Raw genomic sequence first — 13,860 nt, 5'->3', positions numbered from 1 at the left:
GAGCCTGTGCATCCGGAGCCTGTGCTCCGCAACGGGAGAGGCCACAGCAGTGAGAGGCCCGCATACCGCAAAAAAAACAAACAAACATGCTCAACATCATTAGTCACTAGGGAGATGCAAATTAAAACCAAAATGAGATACCACTACAAACTCACTAAAATGTCTAAAATGAAAAAGACCGACAGTACAAAGTGTTAGTAAAGATGTGAAGTAACTGAAACTTTCGTACATGGCTAGTTGGAATGTGAAACTGTACAGCCACTTTGGAGAGCAGTTTGGCAGTTCTTTAAAAAGTTATACTCATGAAACAACCCAGTAATTTCAGTCCTATATATCTACCCAAGAGAAATGAAAACAAATGTCTACATAAAAGACTCGTATATAAATGTTCAAAGCAGCACAGTAGCCAAAACAAGGGGAAATAACTCAAATGGCCATCAACTGGTAAATGGATAAACAAAGTGTGACAAGTCCAAACAATAGAATACTACTCAGTAATAAAAAGGAATGGACTACTATACACACAATACGGATGAATTTCAAGAGCAAGTTGTTAAGTACAAAAGACTACATACTGTATGATTCCATTTAGATGAAATTCCAGAAAAGACAAAATAGTATGTAATAGAAAGCAGATAGTGGTTACCTGAAATCACACTGCCTGCAAAGGGGCATGAGGGAACTCTCTGAGGTTATGGAAATATTCTGTATCTTTATTGTGGTGGTAATCACACCAATGACTACACATTTGTCACTGAATTATATACCTTAAATAGGTGAATTCTGTTGTATATAAATTATATCTCAATAATGACAAATGAAAAAAAACAATTACAAAAGAAAATGGGAAGCAGTAAAGCTGGGATATAGCAGCTCTTCTCAAAAACTTATTTCTTTAGTCGAACATCTCAATAGTCTTTATCCTTGCAGTGTTTGAATTAATCATTCAAAAATACTGGGGTAGGAAACAGAAGCAAAAAGGGAAAGAATTAAGGATGTTTCTCTCAGACATATTTTCTGACATCTCTAACTTGGAATATATAATTGAGATACGGCCAAGACTAAAATGTTATCTTTACACTAAAAGGTAAATCTAGGCAAATAATGCAATTCAAGAAAAGGGGAAAAGATCAGTGCTGTATATCAATTATATCTCAAAAAACCTGGGAGAAAAAAGAGAGGAAAAAAAAAGAGTACATTATCTTCAAATATTTCAGAGGTACATTTACCATATATGAAAATTAATGTAACTCTAACTGGAAGGTACTATGATATTCTCATTTTTAAACATTATTACTTCTTCATGAAGTCAGTCAACTCTTCTTGGATTTAAAAATTGTTGAGGGGCCTCCCTGGTGGCGCAGTGGTTGAGAGTCCGCCTGCCGATGCAGGGGATACGGGTTCGTGCCCCGGTCTGGGAGGATCCCATATGCCGCGGAGCGGCTGGGCCCGTGAGCCATGGCCGCTGGGCCTGCGCGTCCGGAGCCTGTGCTCCGCAACGGGAGAGGCCACGGCAGTGAGAGGCCCGCATACCGAAAAAAAAAAAAAAAATTGTTGAAATAGGGCTTCCCTGGTGGCTCAGTTATTAAGAATCTGCCTGCCAATGCAGGGGACACAGGTTCGAGCCCTGGTCCGGGAAGGTCCCACATGCCGTGGAGAAACTAAGCCCATGTGCCACAACTACTGAGCCGGCGCTCTAGAGCCCACAAGCCACAACTACTGAGCCTGTGTGCCACAACTACTGAAGCCCACGCGTCTAGAGCCCGTGCTCCGCAACAAGAGAAGCCACTGCAATGAGAAGCCCGTGCACCGCTACAAAGAGTAGCCCCCTCTCGCCACAACTAGAGAAAGCCCATGCACAGCAACAAAGACCCAATGCAGCCAAAAATAAATAAAATAAATTTATTTTTAAAATTATTGAAATAAAACTTTTTTTAAAGCCCCGATTACTTATTTCAATGCACTGAACGGTTGATAACTAAGTGCTGGAAAATATACTTCATGTTTTAGTTGAATTGAAATACTTAAAGTCTAGATCTGACAAGTTAGTTGTAAAGTTGCCTCAATTTCTCTTGGGGAAACCACATTCCAAAGCGTTACCACAGATATCTTTTATTTGGAGTGACTGGGCTGTATAAGGAGGAGAGGGAACTTGCTGCTAAGCTTGAATACAGATTTCTCAAAGCTAACATTAAGGAGTCCTCTAAACTCTGCCAAATTGTGGATGGTATATAAACAGACACAATATTTATTTTGGGACAAAGATCCCGCAAGCAAGTAAGCAAAACACTCCAGAAGCAGCAGTCACAGGCCTTTGAAGACATTTAAAACAAGAGTTTGTCCTCATGCATTAAATCAAATGCTGTTAAATTTTGCTTTGTTATTTTATGCTGATGAAAATGAATGATAAAAGATTTTCATTTTAAGTATAAATGTTCAGAAAGGACAAAAAAGTAAAACACGTAACTTATCAAAAATGTTTAAAAGTACCTACTCTAATGCCATACACATTATAATTACTCCCAATGTCTGCTATTAACATTACCTGACTATCAATTAAAATCATAAGGTATAGGGCTTCCCTGGTGGCGCAGTGGTTGGGAATCTGCCTGCCAATGCAGAGGACATGGGTTCGAGCCCTAGTCTGGGAAGATCCCACATGCCGTGGAGCAACTAGGCCCGTAAGCCACAATTACTGAGCCTGTGTGTCTGGAGCCTGTGCCCCGCAACAAGAGGCCGCGATAGTGAGAGGCCCGCGCACCGCGATGAAGAGTGGGCCCCGCTCTCCGCAACTAGAGAAAGCCCTCGTACAGAAGACCCAAAACAGCCATAAATAAATAAAATTTAAAAAAAAAACAACCATAAGGTATAAATAGCAATGCAACAACCATATAAAGTTTAACTGCTTTTTCTGGGACCAGATAGTATATTCTAGATATATCTAGATAAAACTAGATAGTCTATTCAATTTCCATAGAAAAAATGGTAAATAGTAGCACTATAAAGTTCATTTGTTCAGTTTATAAAGTGTTTTCATACCCTTTATGCTCACAAACTAGGATCATGTAGTAAGCATAAAAAATCATTAATTTAAAAACCTAAGGAGGCTTTCAAAAACACAATGCATGCAAAAACCATTAATCTGACCACTCAAGACTAGTAACTTATGGTCAACCATAATCATCTGCATTTGTTTGAAATAAAAATCAACTGGAAATAGATTCTAAGAGGAAAGATCAAATGAATTGGGTGTTGCTTGGTCTACAAAAATTTTACGTAAGAATGATTTCAATTCTACCTGTTGCATTCCTTGTCTTCTGACGGCTAAATCAGAGGAAAGCAGTTTAAGGTAAGGAAGAACTATAAACATTTTGGCTGTTTAGGTTTATAAAATACCAGGATGGACCATTTGGGAAAGATGCAGTCTCCCACCATAGTAGAGCTACCTGAAGTGAAGCTGACGTAAGGCACTCTACAGCACTAAAACTCCTTGATTATCTATATCTCACCCTACAAACCCATCAAATAGCCTAACTTTGGATAGGGCTTTACAATTTAAAGGGCATTTTCACATATTCTGGTACCTCATTTAATCCTCACATGAAGTATATGAATAGGGAAGACATTCTGATTCCCATTTACAGGTAAGGAATCCAGTTATGACTGTCTTTTGACTCATATCCAGAGCTCTTTCCACTACACTATATTATTTTAAACCTCTTCTAAGAAAGACCCTTATTAAGAGTCAATGTAGACAACTCACTAGATACCTGGGTGCAAAAGTTTCAAATATATTCAACAGACAGACTATAAAATTGTGTGCTCTGACCTGATGGTCAGTTATCCATTAACAGACCTTCCTTACTGAAGACCCTTGGTTTGAAAATATTCCTACAAACACAAAGGTAGAAAGAATGAATAAAAGGACTGGTTTTGCTAAGACCACTTTCTAAGATCATAAAGCCATATTTCAAATCAAAGAGACTATGGAGCTTCTGTTTCCTATTAGCATTCTAATTTTTTTCTGAATTCATCAAATTTAAGTGAACATTGTGGTAGCCAGCCTCCAAGATGGCCCCAATGACCCCAGCCTCTCATGTTTGTGAATAAACCACCCCCCTCCCTGTTGAGTGTGGGCTAGACTTAGTGACTCACTTCTAATGAACAGGAGAAGACACAAGTGATCAGAGAATAGGTCATAAAAAGCAGGGTGACCTCATTCTTTTTCTCTCTATGGAGAGGAACATGTGACTAGGAACTGAAGCCACCGACCAAAAGTGATGAGTGAGCTTGGAAGGGGATCCTTTAGCTCCAGCCAAGCCCTCAGAGACTGCACAGCCCCAAGAGCTTGACTGCAATCTCCTAGGAGACCCTGAGCCAGAACCACCCAGCCAAGCCACTCCCAGATTCCTGTAAAAGGGCACGAGGGGACTGAAACATTATCTGGATTGTGGGTGGTGTTTACATGGGTGTGTACATTTGTTAAAACTCAAATTATACACTTAAAGTGGGTGCATTTTTTGGTAAGTAAACTATACTTCAATAAAGTAGATTTTAAAAAAAAGCCACTGAACTCTTGAGATAAGCAAAGGGTCACTTATGAAAAAGCAGTGCCATAACTTAAGAAGTTAAGGGTGGGTGGTGAGAAAACAGAAGCTGCAACAAGCTACCACTACAAACTCACATGTCCTAAACTGTACCTCAAAATTGCTCCACCCACAGCTTTTCTCATCTCAGATGACAGCAATCCCATACTCCCAGCTGCTCTAACCAGAAAGTTAGAGTCATTCTTTTTTTTTAATTTATTTATTTTATTTTTTTATTTTTGGCTGTGTTGGGTCTTGTTGCTGCGTGCAGGCTTTCTCTGGTTGCGGTGAGTGGGGGCTACTCTTTGTTGTGGTGCCCAGGCTTCTCATTGCGGTGGCTTCTCTTGTTGTGGAGCATGGGCTCTAGGCTCGTGGGCTTCAGTAGTTGCAGCACACAGGCTCAGTAGTTGTGGCGCACAAGCTTAGCTGCTACGCGGCATGTGGGATCTTCCTGGACTACGGCTCGAACCCACGTCCCCTGCATTGGCAGGCGGATTCTTAACCACCACACCACCAGGGAAGCCCAGAGTCATTCTAAAAAAATTTATTTATTAATTTATTTTATTTTTGGCTGAGCTGGGTCTTCGTTGCTGCCTGTGGGCTTTCTCTAGTTGTGGCGAGTAGGGGCTACTCTTCGTTGCGGTGCATGGGCTTCTCACTGCAATGGCTTCTCTTGTTGCGGAGCATGGGCTCTAGGAGCACGGGCTTCAGTAGTTGTGGCTCGCGGGCTCAGCAGTTGTGGCTTGTGGGCTCTAGAGCGCAGGCTCAGTAGTTGTGGCGCACAGGCTTAGCTGCTCTATGGCATGTGGGATCTTCCCGGACCAGGGCTCAAACCCATGTCTCCCGCATTGGCGGGCGGATTCTTAACCACTGCGCCACCAGGGAAGCCCCTGGAGTCATTCTTGACTCTCACACCTTACATCCAATCCATAAGCAAATCCTGTTGGCTCTATCTCAAAATATATCCAGACTATGACTACTTCTCACCACTTCCATTGCTACCACCTAGTCTCTCACCAAGACTAAAGCAATAGCCCAACTGGCCCCCCTGCTTTACTCTTGCCCCCTAAACCTGTTGTTAACCCAGCAGCTAGAGTGATCCTTTCAAATCTTAAGGCAGATCATATCACTGATGTGCTCAAAAAGCAGAAACTACTCCCCACTGCACTCAGAATAAAGTCCACGGTGTTACATGGCCTCCCACAGTCGCATAAACCGGCTCCTTGACATCTCCCTCATCTCTTCTCCTACTCCTCTCCTCCTCGCTCAGTCTACTCCAGCCATACCGGCCCGCTTGTTGTTTAACAAACACACTGTGCAAGCTCCCACTCTAGGGCCTTTACAAAGCTGTGTCCTCTGTCTGGAACATCGTTCCTTCAGATATCTGCATGGCTCATCATTCCCTAACCTCCTTCGGGTCTCCGCTCAAATATGACCTTCTCTACCCAGACTATCCTATTTAAAATTACAGACATTCCTGTTCATTGATAACCCTTATTTTACTCTAATTTTCCTTTTTTTCCAGAGCACTTACCACTCTGTAACATATTACATACCGTATGTACTATGCATATTGCCTACTCCTCCATTCCTTCCATAAAACAACCTCTAGGGCAGGATCTTTGTTTTGTTCACTGATGCATCTCAAGTGCCCAGGACAGTGTTCGCTCAATACACATAACAGGTGTTCAAGAAAGAACTTCTGAATGAATTTTTGAGTAGCTGTGTCAGGTACTGAGCTAAGCACTTTATATACACTATTTCATTTAATCACCAGGGCCACCCTGCGAGATATGTATTAAACTCACGTTATAATTGAGGACCATAAAGATAAAATAACTTGTCCAAAGTTACAGAATAATAAATGAAGTAGTATATGAAGCCAGGACTTAATTATACCTAACTTGAAAGGCTTAACCACTCATCTTCTAAAAGCTGGGTTTGAATGGGAAGAGAACTAAGCTGCTTTAGGATGTAACAAGGTCAAGAGTATGTGGAAGAAGAGACACTGATTTTGGATCCAATATAAGGAGCAGAGGCAAATAATTAACATTTAGAGAAATTCCTTCAATTTGCTTTGCTTCTAGTCCTATGGGCACAGAAATAAACGCTAATGGTTATCAGAAAGACATCATAAAAAAGGAGGAAGAGAAATAAGAGACCCTGTAGCCTGAGCTCTATGGATGAGAAAACATGGGTTATCTTTTCTCTAAATTCACTGGAGTACTTATTTATCCCAGTGGTACAGAGTGATATACTAGCAGGGTTTGTTTTTTTTTTCACTAAAATGCTTTTTTTTCCCCTAGATTCTACTAGCGTAGTACAAGTGTTGGTAAAATTATATTTGAGAAATATATCATCTATGCACAAACATTTACAGATTTAAATCTGAGGGAAAGATACAGATTTCTGCCAGCATTACCATCCTTGGAACACAGCCACGTTCATTTGTTTACGTATTGTCTATGGCTCCTTTCACACTGTAACAGCGAACCTGAGTAGTTGCAACAGAGAACATACGCCTGCAAAACTGAAAATATTTACTCTCTGGCCCTTTACAGAAAAAAAGTTATAAAACAAGTATTAAAATATAAGTTTCTTGACTTCTTGCATCAGTTCTAGCACTCTTCCTGATATATTTGAAAACAAAACCTCTAAATTCTAGAATAAGCCATCTAACGTTTTTGTTCGTGTTGATCACATAACTGAAAACATCTCAATGGCTTAAGTCCAAAGATAATGTGGTCTTGGACTTCCTTGGTGGTGCAGTGGTTAAGAATCCGCCTGCCAATGCAGGGGACACAGGTTGAAGCCCTGGTCTGGGAAGAACCCACATGCCGCAGAGCAACTAAGCTCGTGCGCCACAACTACTGAGCCTATGCTCTAGGGCCCATGTGCCACAACTACTGAGCACACGTGCCACAGCTACTGAAGTCCGTGTGCCTAGAGCCCGTGCTCCGCAACCAGACAAGCCCGCGCACCACAACGAAGAGTAGCTCCCGCTCGCCACAGCTAGAGAAAGCCCTTGAGCAGCAACGACGACCCAACACAGCCAAAATCAATAAATCAATAAATAAAATTTATTTTTAAAAATAATAAATAAATAAAATTAAAGAAAACAAAAAAACCTCTTCATTGTATATATACAAAGTAAGAAAATCCTCTTCGGAGGGGTGGTGGTGGTGGGATGAATTGGGAGATTGGGATTGACATATATACACTAATATGTATAAAATAGATAACTAATAAGAACTTGCTGTATAAAAAATAAATAAAATAAAATTCAAAAATTCAATCAATCAATAAAAAGAAAATCCTTTTCCTAATACAGCCCAATACAAAAATCTTTTAAGTTCCTCAAAGGACTATTTAGATGTTCCTTATGTTTTGCAAATAAAGTGATAGGTTATACTATTCACGATGACACTTAGAAAAGTAATTTAGCAAGTTAATAAAAATAGGTATAGAAATACACTGCAAAGGAAACAGGAGAAATACTGAGTACAAAATGAGGTCAAAAAATTTTCTTTCTTTAAATATTTTATTTCAAGAAGTCAATTTCCACATTAAAAGATGAACCAATCCAAGATATTATTCATTAATATTTCATCAAAATCATAAACACATTTAACTTAGATTTTAATATGGCTCTCAGCTTAAACATTTCCAACTACACTTTTCATATCTTCAACCTAAACTTCCAACATAATAATTTTAAGACATTTATTTGTTTCCCAGAAGCTTTTCCTCAAAACAAAAAAAATATTTCCAAGTTAACATCTTCACATTGTTTTTCTCAAAATTAAATTTGCTATATTAACAGAAGTAGAAAGCTACCCATAAACTATTTCCAAATATTATTAAATTTTAAGCCTACAGAGCCTTTTCCCATTTTTCTCTAAATTTCATTTTTTTTTACAACACTATAGTCACACACATTTTAGTAGAACAAAAAATTTCTTGTCAACACTTTAAAGGAATTAAGTTTCAAATGTTACATGTAAGAAAGCACACTACTCTCTTTAAGGGCTAGAATTTTCTATGGCAAATGATATAAACATGAAATTAGCAATAAAATTATATTAAAAATTTGATTTTTAAAAATTGTATTATATCTTTATAATATGGAATGAAAACAAATCTGATCATATGCCTGTATAATCAGACCTGTGATCTCTTTATTAAAATGTAAATCATCAGATAATCTCTAATAATAAAACAATCCACAGTATTTCAAATTGCAAAGAAATGTTTCCTACCTTGCCTGCTTCTCTTTCTAAGTCGACATACTCTCGGCTAGGTGTTTGTCGCTGTTCTCCCTGCCAGCTGGCCGGAAAAAACTGGAGAGACAGATTGGTTCCTGTGGCCACAAAAGCCTTTTAGAAAAATCAATACAAACAGGATCAGGAGCAGGACATTACATAAATTATGCAGGCAGTCATTTATTTTTACATCAGTTTCTGTCTTAAGCCAGGCAGCACCAAGATTACTTAAAAGTAAAAAAACATGCACTCATCATTTTTCTTAAGTATTAAGTTACAAACATCTGATTCCATTTTGAGGACATTTGCCATTGGCTGCTTAAATATAAAATCAGACATGGAATCAATACTTTCTTTCAGGTCATTTTTTGCTGACGTTAGTATAGTGCACTGCTAATGTCTAACCAGAAGCCACCATCACTGTATTTAAAAACCTGTATTTTTAAATGTGAAAATCACTGAAGAGCTGAATATTTTGAATTTTAAAGCATACCACAATTTAAAGTTGTGTAAATGAGACATTTTAATTTTTCCTGATTTCTCTTTCTCAAAGAAACACTATGCTCCAAAACCCGTGTTAAAAATGCACTTGGAGATGACTGGAAGTGAAAATATCTCCACAATATATCACATTGGGAGGAGCTCATTATCATGAATAAACCAACCACACATCACTTCAAGTGCTTTTTAATAACCAAAATTTATAAGATGGAGACAATATCCTCCATTATGGTTTTTAGCAGAATTCTCTCAGAGACAAAAATTCTAGTTTCAGGAAAGGCTCAGCTTAAAAAATACAGACCTTTTCATCCCCATAGGTGTCTATTTTATCCAGTTTCCCAAATTCCAGTCACTTGCACAGTGAATACAAATAAATGTTAATACCTTCCTACTGAAAAAAAAAATGCACCTGGGACTGTCTCTCCTCTGATAAACCATACACTAGCCTGTGATGTGACTACTTCTCATCTCTCTAAAACCTTGGATGATTTAAAAAATATGCATTTTCTAAAATCTGACTTTAGGAGAACTGATTCTGACAATAACAAAAGAGTATTCATCTAATATTTATAGAAGATTTGGATGGCACAGCTCAACAGACAGAACAATCTAAAACCATTTCAATGAAGCCTCATTCTGTGTAGCCCCTGAGCAATTTACTCTATATTTCCCCCAAGTAAAAAATGGAGGGCCTCCCTGGTGGTGCAGTGGTTAAGAGTCCGCCTGCCGATGCAGGGGATACGGGTTCGTGCCCCGGTCTGGGAGGATCCCATATGCCGCGGAGCGGCTGGGCCCGTGAGCCATGGCCGCTGGGCCTGCGCATCCGGAGCCTGTGCTCCGCAACGGGAGAGGCCACAACAGTGAGAGGCCCACATACCGCAAAAAGAAAAAAAAAAAAAAAATGGAAATAACCATGTCCCTCTTCCCCAGGGAAAATATGAAAGAAATAAGTAAAAAGCATTTGAAAAAAAATTTTTTTCATCATCTAAATGTAAACTCTTCTTTGTTGAAATCAGAGAACTTTTTGTTTGTTTTATTTTACTAACTAACGTTCTTAAGCATAATTTGTTTCCAAGCATAGTCTTCATCTGAAAGCAAGGGGTTCACATTTTTTGGGCAATTTGTTTAAAGCATTAGTTGATTCAGCTATCCGCTAGTTCCCCTGATGATTAAGGGCTTAGATTCTTTAGAGATAAAAATTACAGTACTTCCTATGATTGGTACTAGTAGGTACAACTGTCAACCTAACTGCTAAATCTCTACAGACATCTTTAATGGCATTTCCCTAATCACTGGGATACCTTTTCTTGTGGTAAGTGTTTTATATGAATAGAGACTGAACAAACATCAATATTACAATATTAATCTTAAAAAAAAATTTGCCCACTATTAGCATAAGTTTAAAAAACAACCATTGAACTGAAATGAACTAATAATAGTTCAAATGAAAACAGACACTAGGTGGCAAACTGCCTAGGCTGTGTGACCTGAGGCCAATTACCTAACTCTGAACCTCAGTTTCCAGTATCCGTAAAGTGCTTAGAACAGTACCAAGTAAATGCTACGTGTATTTGCTAAATACAATGAGAAGTAATTTTGAGCTGAAGAAGACAGCCAACCTTTTCAGTCTCAGATAATGAAATTCTCAGGGCAGATAAGAGATTCTGCCCATGAATGAATACCCTCTGTCAAAATCCCGTAGCCATGTTTCTTCAGTATTCACCTAGTAACAAATCCTTCTGCCACCAGTGTATCCCAAATCAGCTCTGTGTTAGGTGAAGACATTCTGCAGCTCTTATTACCTCACCTCCTGCCTGAAGGCCAACCTCAGAAGAGATTTCCTGCTTCATCACTTCATGTCCATTATCTCATCAACATCCATCCCTCTCTGAGACAGGAGAAGTGGTAAAAACAGATCACTCTAAAATACCATTTCCCAAATTTATCTGACCACAGAACTCTTTATTTTATTTTATTTTTTTTTACTGGAACACCTACACATACCTAGGAGTTGGGAAAATTCTGTTTGAAAACATAAAGATGTCACACTGGTAAAAGTGTCTGTATGGAGGATTTCTAGAATGTCCTGACTATATTTTATAGGTTTCATTAAATTGTAAAATAGCACACCTGTGCCAGTCCAACATACCTTTTATTCTTCCATCTTCAGGATTAAAAATACATAGTTTTTACTGCTTTCACAGTAGAGTCACCATACCTTTCATAAGTATTTTTTTTCTTTTATTAATCATTAGTGTTGAAGATATCTCTAACACTCCTACTACAAGAGCTTATATAAGGAATAAATCAGATTTTACCAAATAAATTCTACCCCTCACCCATAATCATTTTTATTTCATGCTATGATACGGAGTCTGGATAAGTTTTATAACTAAGAAGAGATGAGCATCACAGCCTTACACTGTTTCGCATCTAAATACAAAATAAACCCTTCATTAACCTCACTGATAAAGTTAAGGAGATGTTCATAATAAAAAGAATAAAAGAGAGGGGAGAAAGTGTTGGATATAGTTTAGGGAACTATGCATATTTTTATCAAACATGGCTGCTGTCAAAATAGAAGCAAAAAAAAAGCCTTTTCCATGCCTATTTTCCACCACCAAATAAGTAAAAGCCACAGCCTGTTTATAAGTCATAAGATAAATTTTGGGCATTAAACGAAGTAACCTCTAAATTCAAATAATCAAGTACTTATGATGCAAAAGACACTGTGCAAAACCCATACAGAGGGGGCATATACGGAATTAATGTGGTCTCCATCCTCTAGAAGCTAAAAATCTCTTAATTTAAATATGGCTAACATTGAATTAAAGGGGGGGAAACTAGAAAGAGAGGGAAATGTGAAATTCCTTCCAAAAATAAAGTTACTTCCAAAACATTCATGGGTTGGGTATACCATCCACCTATTCCAAAAGGAAATCCAGACAAAGGATGATATAATCACTGAGCCAACTAATGAATGATTCTTGTACCACTCAGTGCCAAAACCAGAAAGTATTTGTCCTATACATTTGAATCATATAACTATTACAAACACTCAAAAAAGTGGGCTAAAATCTAGACATTTTCTTTTATAATGTGCAATACTGACCAAATATTCTAGAGTTCCTAATAAATTTGGCCAGTATCTTCTCATGATCTGTAATACAATTCTAAAAAGCCTTCATTTTAAGCATCAAAATATTTTTTAAAAATAAACGATTTCAGTGATGAAAAGGGAGAATTTTATGATATGTGAATTATGTCTCAATACCAATAAATAGATTCTCTACTGTACAAGGAATGGGAGAAGCAAATGTTTCAATATGTCTTCCCATTGTTAACCTAAATTCAAACTGCTTCCATACCTTCAAGTGTGTGCAGATGCAATGGTCCAAGTCATGGAGCAGATAATCAGATTCCATTATACAGTGCTTCAACTTTTTTTAAAATTAATAATCAACCTCTTCTCTTTAGTTTTTTCCTATGCACTTTTTGGCTTCATCATTCTCTCTTCATTAGCACCTCCAGTAGGACAAACCAAAAGGAGATGAGGGGAACTAGGACACTTGAATTTTTTTCAACATCATGGAGGTAAGGCACCAAATCCACCACCTAAAACAGGGCCTTGGATCAACAGTGGGTTTTGCAAATCCATGCAATTCTTTAGTAACTTCAGGCCTAAACGGGATATGTTTTTTAGGTTTGGGGAAAAAACAAAAACAAAAAAACACCAAATGGTTTCTTTCTGATTCTCCTGAAGCTTAACATTCTAAGAAAAGAAGATGGCACGTTCTTGAGGGCTTTTTTTTCCCCTCTATTAGGACAACAGATAACAGATAACTGGATTTACTCTCAGATTTATTCTCAGTTATACTGAAAATAAGACAGTTTCACATATAGGTTTACGAAAAATCTAGCGTCTAAGACACAAACTATCGCCCAAGAATCAGAACCCTGAACGAAGCCCAATTTTTTCCGTAAGGGTGTTTTCTTCCTACTAATAACCGACCCTTTCTTTAATCAGTGTCAGCCTATACAACGACCTTTCCTTGTTTAGCTGGGCTCCGGTTTGAGTTCCACTCGCGGCAAAGTGTTTGCCGAGTCGTGTCTGGGAAACATAATCCACCCGCCAAGAACCACAGGGAAGCGTCTCCCCGCGAGGACGCGGCCCGCCAGTGTCTGGTTTCGCATTTTGAATCCCGAGTAGGAAGTGAGACGGCGCCCGCTCAGTTCCGGGAGCCGCGGCGACCGCGGCGGCGTCCGCGGCGCCGTCCGGAACCGGCCTGGGCCGCGGCGGGCCCCGCGCAACAAGTGACCCGCGCGCGGCTCGCTCCCTTATGCCCCCGGCCCGCTGCCCCGCCGACTTACGATTTCCGAGCGGCCGTCGCGGCAGGCGTTCTGGAAGCGCGCCTGGCGCTCCTCGTGGGGTCGGTCCCTGAAGCCCGTGTACTTAATCTGCAAGGCAGAGACGGCCCGAAATCAGAAGCCAAATCCGCGATGCTGCCCGC

The 13,860-nt window shown here is 39.2% G+C and overlaps 1 protein-coding gene across 4 annotated transcripts in view; it reads right to left on the bottom strand.

Moving 5' to 3' along the window:
• The window catches only part of CBFB (core-binding factor subunit beta), a 64,149-nt gene that overhangs the window by 49,811 nt on the left and 478 nt on the right, over positions 1-13,860 (bottom strand). For 3 of the 4 annotated variants that reach the window (XM_060083567.1, XM_060083569.1, XM_060083570.1), the window contains exons 2-3: positions 13,721-13,807; positions 8,846-8,962 (exon numbers count right to left, since the gene is read on the bottom strand). In XM_060083567.1, the coding sequence (XP_059939550.1) occupies positions 8,846-8,962; positions 13,721-13,807 (204 nt within the window). Of the gene's footprint in view, positions 1-8,845; positions 8,963-13,720; positions 13,808-13,860 lie in introns of those variants that run through there. The other variant, XM_060083568.1, reaches the window with a different exon arrangement.

This window comes from Mesoplodon densirostris, chromosome 19 (assembly GCF_025265405.1).
Source record: "Mesoplodon densirostris isolate mMesDen1 chromosome 19, mMesDen1 primary haplotype, whole genome shotgun sequence".
Lineage (NCBI taxonomy): Eukaryota > Metazoa > Chordata > Mammalia > Artiodactyla > Ziphiidae > Mesoplodon > Mesoplodon densirostris.
Note: the sequence above shows the minus strand (reverse complement) of the source record. Positions and strands in the feature narration are given on the sequence as shown.